General features: G+C 34.7%; 4 protein-coding genes across 4 annotated transcripts; all 4 read right to left on the bottom strand.

Annotated features, from left to right (window-relative positions):
• Nucleotides 1-1,167: 1,167 nt before the first annotated feature.
• HELRODRAFT_158656 (hypothetical protein) lies at nt 1,168-2,357 on the bottom strand (the record flags this gene model as incomplete). The annotated part of the gene is made up of 3 exons (XM_009010664.1): nt 1,168-1,376; nt 1,656-1,770; nt 2,160-2,357. 3 exons carry the CDS (start codon nt 2,355-2,357, stop codon nt 1,168-1,170), a joined length of 522 nt encoding a protein of 173 aa, XP_009008912.1.
• Nucleotides 2,358-5,389: 3,032 nt separating this feature from the next.
• Nucleotides 5,390-6,635, bottom strand: HELRODRAFT_158654 (hypothetical protein; the record flags this gene model as incomplete). The annotated part of the gene is made up of 4 exons (XM_009010663.1): nt 5,390-5,453; nt 5,694-5,829; nt 6,164-6,292; nt 6,536-6,635. The coding sequence occupies 4 exons, from the start codon at nt 6,633-6,635 to the stop codon at nt 5,390-5,392; spliced, it is 429 nt and encodes a 142-aa protein (XP_009008911.1).
• Nucleotides 6,636-10,465: 3,830 nt separating this feature from the next.
• On the bottom strand, nt 10,466-11,254 carry HELRODRAFT_63375 (hypothetical protein; the record flags this gene model as incomplete). Its single annotated transcript, XM_009010662.1, has 2 exons — nt 10,466-10,599; nt 10,768-11,254. Coding segments are annotated over 2 exons (621 nt in total), but the record flags the coding sequence as incomplete, so codon positions are not given.
• A 6,687-nt stretch (nt 11,255-17,941) lies between these two features.
• Nucleotides 17,942-19,049, bottom strand: HELRODRAFT_158652 (hypothetical protein; the record flags this gene model as incomplete). Its single annotated transcript, XM_009010661.1, has 2 exons — nt 17,942-18,130; nt 18,819-19,049. 2 exons carry the CDS (start codon nt 19,047-19,049, stop codon nt 17,942-17,944), a joined length of 420 nt encoding a protein of 139 aa, XP_009008909.1.
• Between the last annotated feature and the right edge of the window lie 232 nt (nt 19,050-19,281).

Raw genomic sequence — 19,281 nt, 5'->3', positions numbered from 1 at the left:
TTTAGTAGCCTATCATTTGATTTTCAATAGAATAAACATTAAATTTAAATTGAACAATTAAATTCCTTTTTTAAATGTTTGTTTTATCAATAATATCTATATTTTAAGTTTCAATTCATTCTAAAATTTTATATTGAAAATAAAAAATTTAATTTGTACCTTATTTATAGTCAAATAAAAAAAATAGTTGAAAGACGATTCTGTGTTAAATGATAAAGAGAAAAAAAAGATCAAAAAACCAAATCAGAAAATTTTGAAACTGAAAAATTTTTAGTTTTCACTGGTCACACAGACATGCAAGGAAGTACAATCGAAGAATATGGCAAGACAGAGACAAGATCGCTTATTGATGAACGTTTATTCGTTATTCGTACTTTAAGTGTACAGCACATATAAATTGAAAATATTTGTCAAATAATAAAATTAGTTGAAAGACGATTCTGTGTTAAATGATGACACTAACTAGATTAAAAAAATTGATCAAATAATTTTGAAACTGCTTAAAGTAACCAATTCAGAATTACATTAATAACGAAACTGTAAAAGTAATATGAAGACAATAAAAAATTTTGAGAAAAAAATTGTAAATTATTATCTTTAAGCAACGGTGTTAGTGTCGATGATAATAAAAATAATATTCACGACATCATGGTAATAACAATAATTACGATTATTACGATACCCCTACTTGTAATAATAATTATTGTTACATTGCTAGGAAAAGTTGCTTGAAAATTAGTAAATCTTGAAAGTTCCAAAATAGATACTAAAAATATGTTTCAATTACAAATCAACATAACTACATTAATCTAACAAAATAATAAATATTATTTTAAGAAAATATTAATATGAAACATAAATAAGTAAAATTTTTGCAAATGTTTCAAGCAATTTTTATAAAAAAATGACCAATCAGACGCGGAGCTTCTTACATGCAGTTTTTAACAACAGTTATGACAACGTCAGCCAGCGCTCCCCATCTCAAACATTTATCGTTATGGTGTTCATATCATTATAAATAATTAATATAAATGATCCTTATTAAAATGTCTTGCTACCGTCATCTAACATTCAAATAAGAATTATGTTGTAATAAATATGGCTACCCAGAAAAATTTGAAATTCTTCCATAAAAAATATCCAAAAATATAAACGAAAAAGGAAATGTCAAACGTATCTTCTCGGTATATATCTTGGGTGCAGTTTGTCTTGTCGAGAATCTTGCGGTGCACAATATTCATTGTAAACTAATTTGAAGAGGAACAAGTGGAATATGAGGATGAGCGTGATGAGGGTCACCCAGAAAAAAAGAGGTAGGCCTCCCCAATGATGACCATGTTTGTGCATCACCATCAGATGCTGCTCGTGGGCCGGAGCTTAAATAATGCAAATTAACAACTGAAAAAATATATAATAGCAGTATAAAACATTTATTAATTGTAACGTATTGTCGTGCGGAAACTTCAAATGAGCATTATAAACAGGTTATTGTGTTTATTGAAGAAATAAAAGGCTAGCCAGGCAAGAAATAATTACATAGACACAAATGACAAAACACGCGACAATACCCGATGCACATTATACAAATGACAGAACAAAACATACATCCACATCATAAATCCATAATGTGAGTTAAAGTGAAGAAAGCAATAGACCTTCATGAACGGAGTGAACGTGTATGACATCTTTGAGTTCCTTCATGTGCTGGAGGTCAGATGTTATGTAGAGGATGGATGTCACAGGTTCTGTTAACTTGACTGGCAAACTTACCTCTACGTTACTTGGTTATTTCGAATTAAAACTTTAAAAATTTTCAAAATTAAAACTTTCATATTTCAAAATTTGAATTTAAATACTTAAAGTCATCATGACCATATCACAGAATAATAGCGATTCGCCTCTCTCACTCAAAGTCCGATTTTATTATTTTTAAAACTTTTTAATTCGTGTTCATATCTGGTATTCATTCTTGTTTCTTATTATCTAATTTTTCAGTTTCTTCCAAATGTTTCGTACCACATAATTTTGTGAGCCTTATATTTGACACACATTATATTATACACAAAAATTTAACTGCATTTAAAATTATTCTTATAGTTTTAGTATGATAACCTTCATGCCACACACACACTCACTACACACACCTAAACAAATTGCACCCGCTGTGCCCTCAGAACGGCAGTGCCCTTATCGTGGACAGAGTCCAGACCTGAATTCACAAAGACGTGGACAAAACCTACAAAATCATATTCTTGCAACACCGCTGTTTTAACCATTTCTTTAACCAACAAAGGCCATGCTACGAAATCGCTCAAATTCATCAACCGCTGATCTGCACTGAGCACACTGCAAGGCATCATGGCAAGTTCATCGCTGTTTTAACCATTTCTTTAACCAACAAAGGCCATGCTACGAAATCGCTCAAATTCATCAACCGCTGATCTGCACTGAGCACACTGCAAGGCATCATGGCAAGGCACCTATGCTACACCTTTTCAGATTGTCTTTATATTGACCAATTAGACCACTAGCAAGATGGATTCGTGTAAACAGCTGTCCAAAAAAATAATCATGAGAACGACATGACCCGCCCAACCAAACTAAGTCCGAAGGATGAAGGCTTCAATACCGGTGATATCACATCCCATCTTCCCATTTGGTGCGTAAAATTCTGCGAAGGAATTTCATGTGAAATTGGTCGATCTTTCGGTATGAAACGTTGAAAGGTAGTCCAAGTTTCACATTTATGTAACAACCGGTACTTAAGATGACATCGTGCTCGTTCCACAGTCGTCTGTCTAGTTTGCCAAACAAATGTATTTCCTGCTTTTGCAAGCTTGGCTGTGATTAACAGGGTAGCAGCACCTGCCTACAGCTTTTATGTGATGTCATCGGCCATCAAATCGACTGTTGTTTCAGATGAACAGGGTGAGCCTGATGCAATTTTTAAACTTTTTTAACTTTAAAATTTTCTTGGATCATTTTTTTCAAATTTTTTACTGTTTTATTTAATATTTTTAGCATTTATAGTATTTTATTAAATAATTTTAGTATTTAATAATATTTTTTTAACATTTCAAAGTGAAATTTTAGAATTAAAAAATTACACAAAAAAAATTTACATATTTTTCATTTATTAAATAATAATAAAATAGATAATGTTGAATATTATGTAAGCTTATATTATGTCTGTGGCAATTAGATACACCTTCTGAATCTATCTGCGTTCTTTAACAGTGAATCTAGTTTTTATATATGTCGCCATTTGCATTATTAAAGTATTTCGTATTTCGTTAATAAATAAACATTATTAAACTTAATTGTTTGTTATTGTGTTTATTATATCTCGCTCCAGTTATCAGAATATACCATGGCAACCTCAATGTTATCAACAGGTTATGGGCCCAAGTCACGACTGGTGTTCAATGGAGATGAAAGGAAATACGAATTATGGGAGGTAAATTTCATGGGTTTCATGCGGCTACAAAAACTACACGATGTTTTCATGAGTACAGATGATCCTAGATGATCCTGAAGAAGAACAAAATGCTGAACCTTTTGCTAAGTTAATTCAACGCCTCGACGACAGAAGTTTGTCGTTAGTTATCAGAGACGCCATACAGTCACAACACAGAAAGATAGAGAACAATCATTTGCAAACAATCATTTTGTTTCCTGCACTTCGTAGCTTTGAGGAAACAGAAAAATAGAACTGTCCTCATAGTAGTGAGGATACTGTAATGATGAACTACACAAAACCCATATAGTGTTTCACATGTCACAAATATGGACACAAGTCATTTGAATGTAAAACTCGCAAAGAGCAAAAATCAAATGCAAAGGCTATTCAGAAGAAATGGTGTGAGATATGCAAAAATAAATCTTATAATACTCACCAATGTAGAATGAACAAAAATAGTGCAAAATCAGTTTTAGAAAACCGGCAAGAAAAAAAACAACCATATTCATTTTTCGAAGCCAAAGAAAGTCTAAGCATTGGAATTGGATGTAATATTCTACTTGTAGATTGCGGTTCAACAACCCATATTGTTACTGACAAATCAAAGTTTGTACACCTAGAAACAAATTTTAAATCTACCAGTCACTGTATTGAGCTAGCAGATGGCTCTAGATCAACTGGGATAGTGAAAAGTAAAGGCAGAGCGAGGGTAGCCATACACAGTTCAGACGGAAAAACTAGAGATGTCTTTCTGGAAAATACGTTGTATATTCCGTCATATCATCAAGATATGTTTTCTCTTCAAGCAGCAACAGAAAAAGGAGCTTCAGTTAATTTCAACCCCTATTCTGCACAAATCTCTATTTGGCCTAAAACAGAGTGGTAAAAACTGGAACAATTTGTTACATGACTACTTGATCTCTGAAAGTTATGAACAGTCATCAACTGATCATTGTGTTTACACTCAATTCAACAGAGATTCGAAGGTTATCACCCTTATTTGGGTTGATGATATTATCATTGCTGCTAGTAAAAAAATCCTTTTGGAATCTGTAAAACAATCTATGTTTTCAAAGTTCAAAATGAAAGATCTAGAAAAATTATCATGGTTCCTTGGAATACAGTTATCTGCACTCATCTGAGGGTAACATATCCACTCATCTGAGGGTAACATGATAGAAATGAATCAGTCAAAATATATTGAAAAAATAATGTCAAAATACAATATGAGTGGTTGCAAACCAAGATCCACACCATGTGATATGAACTCGGATAGACTGAGAAATGATAATTCTACTGACTTTGCTGATGAACAAGTGTACAGATCTATAGTCGGAAGTTTTATCTATGCTATAACTGCTACAAGACCTGATCTGTGTTTTGCCATTTCATACCTGTCGCAAACTATTTATTCCTATTATGAAAGCAAATAGTGCAGATGAAAAGAAAGAAGAAGATGCAAAGTTTTGATTTTGATGAGAGTGATTGTGATGAGGATGGTCATTTTTATTAATATTTTTTGTGTGTTATGTTGGGTTAGGGTTTGCATTATTAAAGTATTTCGTTAATAAATTTACAAACTTACATTATTAAACTTAATTGTTTGTTATTGTGTTTATTATATCTCGCACCAGTTATCAGAATATACCATGGCAACCTCAATGTTATCAACAGATAATAATAATTAATTCAATAATTATTTGGAATATCACTACATTCCGTCGTTTTCACATTTATTGTTAATTTCAATTTATTGACATTTCTTCTAAATTAAAATTATTCATTTGAAAAAAAATATAATTTTCAAATTTATCTATGTTTTTAAAATGAAGAAGTATAATTTTTTAAACGGTGTTCAGAAATAATGTAATATTTTATTACTCTACTTGAACTACAAAATGTACAGGAACGGAATAAATTGTAGAACAGTTAACGTGTACTAGGCTTTAGAGTTTTAGCTTTAGATTGAAGGGGTCTGATGTTGAATAATCCTCTGGTTATCACATATATTGCATGTGATAAGCAGAGGATCTTTTAGCTTGGAGCCAGTCAATGCGACAGCAAGTACCTTAGCTTTTGTTTAGTCTTTTATTAGCCTTAGCCTATCTCGCCACCACATCGTATAATTATTTAATGCCAAATATAATAATTTAAGGTCAAACATCAACGTGAATCAATGTTAAAGATCATATTACAAAGACAAATAACAAAAGTTGAAAAGATGATTTGAAACCTGAGATGAACGGGTGCATCCAAACATCCAGCGTCACATGCGTAATAAGATTCATTATTTCTATCAAGTGTCACGTACAACATTGCTTTGTTGTTCAGTCCAACGCGTATTGAAATGTTTAAATGAGTATTTTGTCCTGTGCAATAATGAAAATGATGACTTTAGCGCTTCAAATCCAAGTTTAATTAAACTGTTGGCTTGTTAAGATTCATAATAAATTTAATTCAATAGATATCTGTGATGTAAGTTTTCAATCATTATTAAAATGTTGCTGAAAGAAGAGCTCACGCAAAAATGTCCGATAAAAAGATTTGGAGCTATGAAACTTATTCATGAATCATGAATTGACGATGCTGAAAGAATAACGAAAAATGCAAAAAAATTGTAAATTTAAACAAATTTGTATTCTGCAATAAAATGTTAAAAGACATGCTAAAACATTATTGTAAAAATATTAAAATATTGTATACCATAATTTATTCTGCGAAAAAAGAAATCTCTGTGTAGGTCACTTGGATGACTGGTCAGTTCCAGATGATTGTCGCTGAATCGCAGAGCTCCAATGCTCAGCATCATGGCCTGCAAAACTCCTTCAGCTCCTGCACTCCAGTACAAATTATCGACATCAATGCTAATTTCATATAAATTTGATATATACAAGGTCTGTACATTTTACAGACTAAAATCTAGAAGAAGTTTTATGAATGAATGTTTATATTCACCGATATCTCTTGGATGAGATTATAGTTAAAAAAATCTTTAAAAAAATAGATAACGATGTAACTTATGAAACTTAAAAATGAAAACGAAACTGTATATTATGAGAACAGATATAAACTGACCAGCTTGAATCATCTTGCCACATCCTTGCTTCTTCAATGTCACCATCCACATCCTCACCAGCTTGATGACGTCATCCACGTAAAGCGGGTTCATCCACATCTTTGAAACCTGTCTATAGACATTGTTTGCAAACAATTCGATCAAACTTATCCATTAAAATATTCAACGCCAGACAGGCGGCAGTCAACAAAAAATTAACAGCGTTCAAGATGGAACGGAAACTTTTCTCAACTAATAATGCATAAAAAAGTTTTATTTTTTGTATCCTCTCATAAGTCATTAACAACGCAGTGCACATATTGCATGTGATAAACGGGGATATGTTAGCATTTGAACCTAGTCACTGCAACTGTATCGCCAGGTACTTTTACATCATTACATAAAGCGACTGTACAGCCAGGTACTTTTACATCATTACATAAAGTGATTTGAAGATGAGGGACATACAAAGTGTGGTGTCCGACGTAACATCGATCGGTTTCGTGCAAATAACGAAGAGATGACTTCACGTGTTCACTATCAGCTCCAACTTCTACTGATGGATATCTGCCAACAAATTATACAACGATTTTCAGTTTAATAATTTTGAATTACAAAATTACGGTAACCATGTCACCGGTTTGTCTTGCAGCACGTTTTTTAAACATTTCCATAAACATTTTCTATTACATATGCAAAGACCTTATATTAAGATAAATTAATTCACTAAAAGTGAAATGAATCCTGAGATAAATGAATTACGAATAAATAGATCAACTTGCTAACGTGATTAATAAAATAAAAAAAGAATCCTGTAATGAGCAAGAGCAGGAACAAACAAAAAGTTGATACCTAGCATTGCTCAGCACGTAATACATGGTCTTGTTGATCTGGTAGCCATTGATAACATCAGAAGCCAGCGATAAACTTATTGACAATCCCGACCTCCAAAGCTGATAAAAAAATTATTATTGATAACTACTAATTTACTATAATAATAACATCAATTTCTTTCGTGAGCAAATTCTAAACGTTTTGTTTTCAGTTAACAACCATTCTTCTTTAAACACAACAAATGCCTTTAATTTTAGTAACTATAAATTTCGATAAACTTCCTGTCGCATTCTGATTAGCAGCTGCTTGGCACTTTCTGCTTAGTACCTTCTGCTTGGCATCTGTTGCTTGAGACTTTTGCTTGATACTTTCTGCTTGGTATCTTCTGTTTGTATTCGAACCCAGGCACAACAACTGGCGAACGTATAAAGCAATTAAAAAACGAAACACTACTGCTTGGCACTTTCTGCCTGTTATCTTCTGCTTAGTACCTACAGCTTGGCACCTGTTGCTTGGCATCTGCTGCTAGGAACTTTCTGCTTGGCACCTGCTGCTTGGCACCTGCTACTTGGTACCTTCTGTCTGGTACCTTTTGCTTGGCACCTGCTGCTAGGAACTTTCTGCTTAGCACTTTCTGTTTGGTACTCTCTGCTTAGCACCTGCTGCTTGGTATCTTCTGCTTAGCATCTGCTTTTTGGCACCATCTGCTTGGTACCCACTGGTTGGCGCTTTCTGCTTGGCATCTGCTGCTTGGTACCTTTGGCTTGGTACTCTCGACATGGCACCTTTTGCTTGATGCTTTCTGCGTGGCATCTGTTGCTTGGGATGCTTGGCCTCATCTGCCTGGTAACTTCTGCTTGTTATCTTCTGCTTTTTCAATCAATCCAATTTTCGCTTATAGTCTCCATCCGTTATGGGTCGGACTTTTTTACTCCATTCATCAGTTTCTGTCTCCAAGCCGATCTATCCATTGCGTCTGTTTCCTTGAGACCAAGTGCCTTCAAGTCCTCCTGTATGATCTGCGTCCAGGCCTTTTTTGAACAACCTCATGGGCGGGTGCCAGGCACCTGGTGCTCAGTAACGGAAATGATTGTATCGTTTTCGCTTCGCATGGCCAAACCATCGTAGGCGATGACGACGACATGCATCATTCAACGTGCACAGTCCCGATCGGTTCAGGATCTCAATTGTATGGATATGGTACCTTAGGTCAACATGCTGCATCCAACGAATCATCTTCATGTCAGTTCGGTGAAGCAGCTGTTCGAGTTTTGTTGTCATCGGCCACGTCTTTGCACCATACATTAGAACAGAACGTATAGCTGTGTTGTATAGTTCTAATTGTCGCGCGTTTATGCAGGCGAGGCATACGAAATCAGTCACTTTCCTCAGTGAGCCGGTAATTCTCGAGCATCGTCTGTGACAACACTGCTGACATCGTAGGCATTTGATTGAGTTGCTTCCAACTCCAGCCCCACACACCGAATATGGCCAATGACCAGAGACCACAGGTGATCATAGTTTTTGTTTTATCAAGGTTTACCTTTAGCCCGTGTTCAGCAAGCTGGATATTCCAGACTTCAAACTTTTTAGCTGCGTCTTGTTCCGAGGCCGCCGTCAGAACGAAATCATTTGCATATATCACATTCCATATGTTATCTGAGCGTATCGGTTTGGTTATTTTTTCCATCACCGTGATGAAGAGCAGGGGGCTGAGTATTGATCCCTGATGAACGCCGACGTTAATATCAAATTCATTCGTGTTACCGGCTGTTGTGCTGACCAGAGTTTTTGTGTTAGTACGTTGCCATAACCAGCCAACCAGATTTTCGAGAACAAGCTGTCAACGTAGACTACACCTGATTGCCTCACGAGGCACTCTGTCAAAAGCCTTTTCCAAGTCCACAAAAACATGGAACAGTCGCTTTTGCTTTGCCATGTATTTTTCCTGTAGTTGACGAATGATATAGATAGTGTTATGTGCAGGACACATCGCTAATTATTGTTCTATTGTTTATGGGCGATAATTGATTGTTAACGTGACCCTAATTGTGAACATGCTTTATTGTATTCGTTCAATTCGTTAATTATAGAACTTGTTACTCGTTATATTTATATAACCGTAATAAAATAGTATACGTGCATTACGCTTATTGTTGTCTAATTAGTTTAGTTTCAACTCTTCAAATCACGAAACACGACAGATAGCATCAACGGTGGATCTCCCTGCCATGAAGCCGTACTGGTAACCAACTATTGAAACGCACGACAACAGTCTTCTCTTAATGATTTCTTCAATAACTCTCAGGGAATGTTCCAGAGAACGTATACCCCGATATGAGGAGCATTTCAGTGGATCTCCTTTTCCTTTATATATCGGCACAGTTGTGCTACTGTCCCATTCCACTGGTAGTATCGATTTACTCCACATCTTCTGATAGATGTGTAAGAGGGCTCTGAAACCTGCCCCATCAGATGTCTTGATGATATCATTTGTAAGTCCAGACGGACCAGCCGCTTTACCCACCTCCATTGCCTTCAACGCATCCGTAAGCTCTTCAGCTGTGACGCCCTGAATCGGTCCTTCCACCGGAAGTGCATCATGGTCCACCCCAACAGAGTTTGTTTCATTCAATAACTGATCGAAGTAATCCTTCCAATGATCCTTCACTGCATTCTGCAAGGTTGTTATGGTGCCTTTATTATTCTTAATGTATGTGGCACCAACCATATTTTTTTTCAGTCTTTTGGCCTTATTTGCTATTCGGCAGAGTGACCGAATTTGTTCGTCTTTACTTCCAGACAGCCATACCTTACACTGATTTGCACGAGCTATCGCAACCTGACATTTCGCTTCTGTGTTCTTTGATCGATATGTCTTTCGATCTTCATCAGTCTTCGTCTTCTGCCATTGTTTGAAAGCTGCTTTCTTCTTACTGGCAATAGCATTTTGCACCGTCTCGTTCCACCACCAAGTTTCGCGGTTGTGATGGCGTTTTGGTCAGGATTTTCCACATAAAACTGTTGCAGCGTTCGCTAGGGTGTTCTGAAAAGATTTGCAGGTTATGTCTAACTTCTCAAGACGATCCAGCTGTGCCGATACCAACTACTCCAATTTATCCCTGAACATAGGGTTCTTCAGTTTCCATGTCTTTAGTAGGCATTCGATTAGTCACAGGGCGTGATCGTTCCATGATCATATCGGCCACCAACAATCGATGTTGAGAAATGCATGCTTTGCCTGGAATGACTTTTGTATTCGTGAATAGTCGTCTGTGTTGTTGTCTGACAACAATAAAGTCAATTTGTGTGCATGACATCTCGCTTTTATATGTGATCAAATGTTCTGCCCTCTTCTTGAAATTAGTGTTCAACAGGGAGAGTTCATGGCTTTCAGCAAATTCCAGAATCCGTATACTGTCTTCGTTTTGAGACCCGTAGCCAAAGCCTCCATGGACACCGTTGAACTCATTTGCTTTATCTCCAACATGGCCGTTGAGGTCGCCACATATCAATGGTATCCCTGATGATGGTGTTTTCCGGACGGCATCTGAAAGTGTCTTCCAGAAGTCATTTTTGGCGTTTTTAAATTCACCGGTCTGTGGTGCACATGAAGAGAAAACCTGTTTTCCCATTCTGAGTTTAATCAGCATAAGGGGTGAGCTGATTCGAACTACCTCCAGTACATTTTGTGCCAGTGAATCCAGTATGTAGATTCCCACTCCATTTTGGGCTGTCTTTTGGCCATTCCAGAACAACTTGTAACTCCCAATGAGGGAGACACCATTTGATTTCCATCTTGTTTCCTGCAGAAAACAGATGTCAACCCTTCGCCTTTCCAGCATGTCAACGATTTTCATGGAGCGTCCAGTAAGCAATCCAGTATTTAAAGTGCCAAGTCTGATATTCCAGGAGAGGACGCCCGATTTTCCGCAACATCCCTCCCCTGTTGCGTACTTCCTGAATATTGTCACCCCTTGACCATTTAAGGTCTTCCAGGGAAAAGGGGATCTTTTCTTTTTTTGTGATGACAAGATGTTTGGGTCAAAAAATTGTTGTATCTGGAATTGCCCAATTTCTAACGACAACCACCAGTTATAAGCAGTGGGCCTAGCCTTTCTGCTGGAAGCATACACGGCAGCGCGGTTGCAGTTTATCTCGTGCCCAAGAAAGCACTGTTGTAAGCAGTGCACCTAGCCTTTGGGTCAAAGGTCCCTGTTCCACAAGGCAGTGGATTTAGAATCGAAAATTATCCGCTGTTGGAGCCGTTGTCCTGGGATCCTCCGCCTCTTTCATCGTTGTCTTCTATCTTCTAGTACAGTTGGTTCGCGGCATCTTATTCCGTATTATTCGATGCAATCCTAGAAGGTCTCCCCGCCCAGGACTTTCCCCTATCCACCACCTGGAAACGCGCCTCATAGCCAGTGCACCTGTGAAGTCTGCTGGGGTGCACTATTTTCTGCTTGGCACTGCCTTTTGCTTGGCACCTTCTGCTTGGTACCTACTGCTTGGTACTTTCTGCTTGGCACCTGCAGCTTAGTACCTTCTACTTAGCACCTTCTGCATGGCATCAGTTGCTTAGCACTTCAGCTTGGTACCTTCTGCCTGGTACCTTCTGCTAGGTACTTTCTGCTTGGCACCTTCTGCTTGATATCTTTTGCTTGGCATCTTTTGCTTGGTACTTCTGCTTGTTGCTTTCTCATGGCACCTTCTGCTTGGTGCTTTCTGCTTGGCACCTTCTGCTTGGTAACTTCTGCTTGGCATCTATTGCTTGGCACTTTTGCTTAGTACCTTCTGCTTGAATCTTCTGCCTGTTACCTTCTGCTAGAATGAAAAATTATCCATGAAGAAACTGAATTTATTGTTTCTAACGAACATTAGACCAAGCATCAATATGCTCCTGTTTCAGGACTTCATACTCCATGTTCACCAGTAGCTGAAGTTCCTATATGATAAAATTAATATCATGTACGTCATTATAATTATTCGCCTTATCATTATTGACAAAAAAATTAAAATAATATGTTTGCATTGATAAATGAAATGGAAACAAGAACATTTAACCCAAAATTTGAATGATATAGAACTACAACAACCCGCAATATTATTCGATAAAATGGTCTAATACTTGTAACCAGCTGAGAATGTAAAAAAACTCAACTCGCGAATACTACTTCGTGAACAAATGAACTGAACATATTTGAAGTGGAAAAAGGTGAAAAATGTAAGAGAATCAATGATATAATTTTTTAATATTTTGAAAATAATATCAGAGGTCAGCCATGCCTAACACTTTATAAACCATATTTTTATTGAACGTACGTACAAGTAAAATTATAGTATGATTATAATCTCAGTTATTGATAGGGTGTCTTTAAACTATAATATATCTTAAAAAGAGAACATGTCCTTTTTTACGTTGAATTCTCTTTTATTCTTTTTTTATTCGACTAAAATTTTCTTTTGTCCTCTTTTTCAATTCCAAAAAGAATATATTAAATTTTAATATAACTTTACGTTAAATGTTTTTATTCATAAAAGTTGATTTTGAAAAATGTCCAAAATTAAAATGTACAGCACATCTTTTTCAGAAGCGGCAAATGCGAGTAAAATTTTTGAGTTTGTTCAAAACAAAACAATATCTAACTTTCAAACAGATTTGTGAAAAATCAATTATTTATTATTTGTTGAATATTTGGTTAAATAAAACCAAATTTACTCTAGCTGAAATTGAATTGGAGCAGACAGCTTAATATGTTGTTTACAGTAGTTTAAAATGCCAAGAAAGTTAATTTTAAATAAGAACTTTAAACAAAAATATAAATTTATGAAGATAATTGATCAAAATAATTTATCTGTATGGCATGCAAATCAAAAAAGATTGCATTATCTAACAAAGACAAATTTTATATCAAACAGCATTTGGATAGTAAAAAACAGCATTTGTATAGTAAAAAAACCAAAATTTTGTAATGTCAGGTCAAATTTCATTTTCCATAAAAAATTTTGCGATAAGAAAATTTTCTGATTTAGACAAAGTGTCAGACTGCAAAACATCTTCAAAGTTTTCGGTCAACTGATAGCACAACTTAATTGATTTCAGAATTCTTCAACGATTCAAAAACACCAAGGGAACATTTCCTCATCAAAAATCTAGACAAGTGCAATAACAAAAAATGTTATAGCACCATTAATAATAATTCTAGTTCTAATAATAATAATAATAATAATAATAACTTGTTCACTTTTAGTGTGCAGACATTGATTGCAGACACTGATTTTTTTTCGAACATGTTTAGATTAAAAATCAAATAGTGTCAGGCGCAATTTTAGTATATTACTTTAAAATAATCGTAAAAGTTATAGTTGAAAAAATTTGTTCTACCTTAAAATGCCGTGAGGTAGAGGTAAAGCAGAAAAACACAAGCATAATAATATAATCTCACAATCAAAAGATTTAGATATGGGGATTTAGCAGAGAACCATATTATCAGTAACACTCTTCTGCATTTAAATAAATGGCCTGGTCAACATTATTCCTTCTGAAGTCCTCAAATGCCTCTATGTTGATGACGTTATGATAACGCTCAAAAATCACTGCATTGAAAATATTGAAAGAAAATTAAACGCAATATTAAAGGATATATTTGACTTGTCTTTCAAAAACGGTATCCTTTTCTCGAGCTCCAAAACTAAAGCTATCATTTTCTCAAAAAAGCGGGACAACGTTTACCTTAAATTAACATATAGAAATACGCAGATTCAATTTGGAAACCAAATAAAGTTTCTAGGTTTAATTTTTGACAACAAATTAAACTTTCTACCTCACATTCATTATGTTAAAAGCAAATGCATTAAATCCTTAAATTTAATAAAAGCTCTTTTTCATTACAGATGGGGAGCACATCCAAGTAAACTTCTATTAATTTACAGAGCCAAGATTAGATCAGTAATAGATTATGGATTGCAGGTTTATGGTGGAACAAGAACGCCGAACATGAAAGTTTTAAATCCCATTATAAATAGTTCATTAAGATGCATGGGTGTTCACAGAACATCACCTGCAATTAGTGTTCTAACATTAATAGACGAAGTGCCCATTGATCTCAGATGCATCAAGCTCTCATTAAATTACTTTTATACAACATCTTCCAATCCAGATAAATCCTCTCTACATATTTCCTTTAGTATACAAAATTCTCTATAATAAAAACCTAAGGTTACTAAACCATTTAACCTACGCATACTGAAACATACTATCAAACTATATAATATTAACTAATTTTAAAGCTGAAACATTCTATATCTGAAAATATCTCTGAAAATTTTAAAAACATTGAAAACATCACCACTGTTATAAACTTCATCAAAGATTTAGGATATTAAAATAATATCTGACAACCCACTCCAATGAAAACAGACAATGGCAATCATAGCACCGGGGCTTGGAGCTGAAGTGCCGTTAAAGCGTCTATACAACAACAATAAAGCAGAAAAACGTAAAATAGTATGTGAAATAGCTGGATTCAGGCTGTGCGAAACTTGCAAAAAAAGAAATGAAAAGAAACTAGAAAGTTTGGCTCAAACAGAAGAAATAAAGCTCAAGTCATGGAGATTTCTGGAAACCTATTGAAAATCTGAAATGTTTTGGAAAAAGTTGAGTTAAATTAAGATAATTATAAAAAACAAGAAATACAGATAAAAGAATTGAATGAAAAAATTAAAGAATTCTGTGATGTACAGATTAAAAGAAAACGAAAATGTGGTTAAAAAATAGTCATAACGTACATATATCTGGGGATGAAGGAAGCAGAAGGAACGCAGCAACGAATGGCGAAAAGGGACAATTCAAAAAGGAATACTATTGTGTGATTATTGATGGAGAAGCACATCATCCAAATGCTGATCAATTGTATTGAACATTCTGTTATAACCGTGCTACCGAACGCACTAGATTCTAGCGTATTCTAGAATGTTCTAGTGACTGGAGCATTCTAGAGTATGCTAGAATCGGACCATCTAGAAGAATCTAGAAACGACGCTTGCGAAGAGTATATAAGCGCACGTCGCAAGAAGATTAGCGATTAGTGAAATTCGTGATTTTGTAAATTCGTGACTCTGTGATTTCGTGAATAGCGATTCGGTGAATTATTTAAAGCGATATTTGATTTGTTTGTTGACGTTGTCATAGCGATAGATTTTGAACAATTTAAAAGTTAATTGTTGCGTTAATTTGAATTTGCTAGAAATAAACGATTAGTTGATTTCTTCTGTAAATAAAGTTTAATAACTAATAACTGTTTGGAGTATTTTATTCAATCGAAGATTTGAACCCGTCGCATCGTAAATCGGTTACGACAGCGAGTATTATTACAATTCTTTTGAAAAAGCAATTATAGACCTCAACGAGTACATTCTCAACAGACAAGATAAATTAATTGAAATAATTGCAAAAGATGATGAAATTAAAAAGAAATATTCAATTTTTAAAGAAGTAGATAAAATTAAAAGTCGTAATTTTATAGATAAAAACGTAAGCAAAACAGAATTTAAAAAACTTTTAAAAGATTATCATTAAAAAAAAGTACAAAGATAAACAACTACATGGTCAATTTTTTTAATTATGTAAATAAAACGGGAATAGATCTGATAAAAACATGAGAATGGTTAAAAAGTTCAGGATTGAAAGTGAAAACCGAAAGCTTTTTAATAGCTGCGCAAGATCAGGCATTAAACACCAGATACTTTCAAAAAAGAGTACTCAAACCAAATGTTGATGGTCTCCGTAGAATGTGTCACAAGCACGTTGAAAGCATTAACCATGCGATCTCTGGATGTCCTGTACTGACATCAACTGAATACACCAAGAAACACAATCAAGTTGAAGCTATTTCTACTGGATGATAAGTAGATATGTTGGATTAGAGACATATGTAGAATATTATATGCATGAACCGAAGAATGCAACAAACTATATCTATGGTAGAACTTTATGGGGCACACCAGTTATAACAGATAGAAAGATAGAAGCAAGCAGACCAGATATTATAATCCAAGATAAAAACTTAGATGGAAATTAGGTGTCAGGTTTCTTTATTGGCTGGTCCATCATGTCAATTAGGACCGCTTCTGCAATTTTAAAATGCGTGAAGTTGGTGTTCTGGTATATTACTGCTCCATCTCTCTCGAGAATTAGAAGATAAAAAGAATGTAGTTCAAGATTTGTCGAATCAACTAACTGATTTGTTGAATCAATGGGATCACTGTGATGTTGATTGCAGTGTCAAGAATGAACTAAGCCTATGCCAGAAAGAATTCATAAATGCATCTATGCAGTCATCAAAACTAATACTTCATAAAAAACTGACCAACCAGATAACCGAAGGAAAAAAGTAATATACCAGAACATCAACTACACGCCTCTTAAAATTGCAGAAGCAGTCCTAATTGACATCAATAAACTAAAAATAAATATATAACAAAAAATGACAGCCTCACTCCCAACCCGGCGCTTAATCAACAATGAAAATAACGATTGAAAATTAATGGGGAGACTGGATCGCCCTGAAAGACACATTGTCTAACTGGTACCGAAAGAGTAACGTAGCTGCTTCTTGAAACAGATACTGTATAGTTCAAATATATGAATTTAATTAAATTGATAATCTAATGCGGAGAAGGCGAGCTTGTGGCTGACTTCGCCGAAAGCGTTGCGGACGTCTAACAGAGTGACAATTTATGGTGCGTTCATGTCTTTTTGCGTCCTTGAGCCTTTGAGTCAGGAGTTGGGAGTACTTGGTTAAGCCGCAAACTTTTGGGTAGAAATCTTTTTGTATATTTTTGTTTATAATTGAGTTGATTTCGAGAAAATTAAAGATTCTATTATTGGTAAATAATGAAAATTTGACGGCAATTTGATAAAATAGTCGAAGATAACCAGCATTGCGAAAGTAATTGGTGAAAAATCGTGTGAAGGATAGGGCATCTTTTGAAATAAATATGGATATTTGATCTAAGGGACAGGTAGACGATTAAACTTTGTATTTACAAATGATTGTTGATATATCGTGATATGAAGGAGAATTTAAAATGCAAGGTGTCGTCGGTTTTGAAATTTTAGGAATTTGGAAGTTAATAGTTAACGAGATTGTCGTCGTTTAGGATGGAGCTTAAATAGTTTTTGCAGTTGTCGACAGTAAACAGTGGACTCTAGCTGTTTGGTTGGATGAACAACTTTTTACAGGTCCACCAAAAACGACGTTTAAGTTGATTAGTGATGTCTGGTTTTTGATCAACGGTTAATTTCGCTGTTGAAAGTTTTGACCTTAATTTTTTGGCAACCAAACTACTTTGAACATCAAATTGATTGTAATTGACCAAGAGCTTCAAGTTGTTTTAATTCTTTCTTCAAGGATTTTATATTTATTTTAATTGCTGTTGTCGTTTAAACATGTTTTTAAATTAATAGTACCATAGTTGGAAGCGAAGTAGTTGTAGATCATTGATTGAAATGCTAACGTGAACTTGTCGAGATTGTAATAAGCTCAGCTCAATTGAAAGTAAGCATTGGCCTTTGACCATTGTGCAGGGTTTTATGGCAGTTTGATCCCTGGCGAGGCTTCTTGATGTGTTCGATATTTATTGAAGACACCAACATTGGTTATTGCTCTTGTGGCAGTGTTGCAGGTGATAAAGTATTTTTTGCGGATGCGTTCATAACATTCGATAGCTGTTAAGTTTTGTGAACCTTGCATGATCGAAGGTGCATTTCGAAGCTCTTCCTGCCATTGCAAAATTTACAGCAGCAGCAAGCGATTTGATTATTGTTAGAGTTGTTGTTAGGTGGCGATGAAGGTGATGAGGATGGTTGACTGTGACTCAGTTGAAAGAGTGATTTACGCTTTTATTTTTTTGGACTTAATTACTTTCACGTTTAAAAAAATTAAATTAATTGTTTATTTTGTATACATAATTCATTTTCATAACTTCACATTATTCTGCTTGTTATTTTCATTTTATTATATTTTTATTTCTTATTTTACAAGAGTGTAAAGGGTTGTGCGGCTTTCAGTCAGATATTCAAAAAATAATAAAAAAAGTGAAATAATTCCACAAGTCAATTCAAGTTGTAAATGTTATAGAAACACCGAAATATAAGTTTTTAAATAAAAAAGCAATTGATTTTTCAAATGTTTGTAATTAAGTAAAACCTGAAAAAAAAATTAGAAAAGGAGATAAAATTTCGTAAGTTGAAAATTGAAAAAAACGCAAGCGACTGGATGAGCGCTGCTCTAAAAAAACACGTAAGTGTTTAGTAATTGAGGGTTAGAGAGAAGCATCGATGAATGACATGACACGTTAGCCATTGGTGAAACATTCAAAAAATGACTAAATCTTACAAATCTGATGACTTTGAATTTCAACAACCAATAGTTATATATAAATAATTGAGAGACAAAGTTATCTCACCTCAAGGCATTCTTTCTTGAGTCTTCCAACATCATCATCAACCAAGTGACTGATTCCTTCACGTGACTTTGAGTATTTCACCAACGTCATGAACTTCATGGTGCTACCAGTTTCTGATTTGAGCCTCAATATTTCTTCCGTGGCATTCGTTAGTACAATTATGACGAGAAAAGATGGTGATATGTTGATCTGGAACATTGTGCAGTTTACGTCTTGACTTGTCTTTACCATCTTTATTCTAAAAATTTGTCAGCGTTCAGTCAAAACAAAATTTGTACGTCACTACTGTCTGTTGAATAATTTTAAATTGATTGATGAAGCAACTGTTTTTATTATTATTCTTGAAGTCAAATACATGACTAAGATAACAAATTTCAACATTTTTGTCATTTAAATTATCTTGCAACTTGTTTTATCATTTTAATGAGCATTAAATGACAAAACGACGTAATACTCCAAAAAG

Source organism: Helobdella robusta (assembly GCF_000326865.2).
Source record: "Helobdella robusta unplaced genomic scaffold HELROscaffold_1, whole genome shotgun sequence".
In the NCBI taxonomy this organism is placed as follows: domain Eukaryota; kingdom Metazoa; phylum Annelida; class Clitellata; order Rhynchobdellida; family Glossiphoniidae; genus Helobdella; species Helobdella robusta.
The sequence above is the reverse complement of the archived record's forward strand: the minus strand, read 5'-3'. Positions and strand labels throughout refer to the sequence as shown.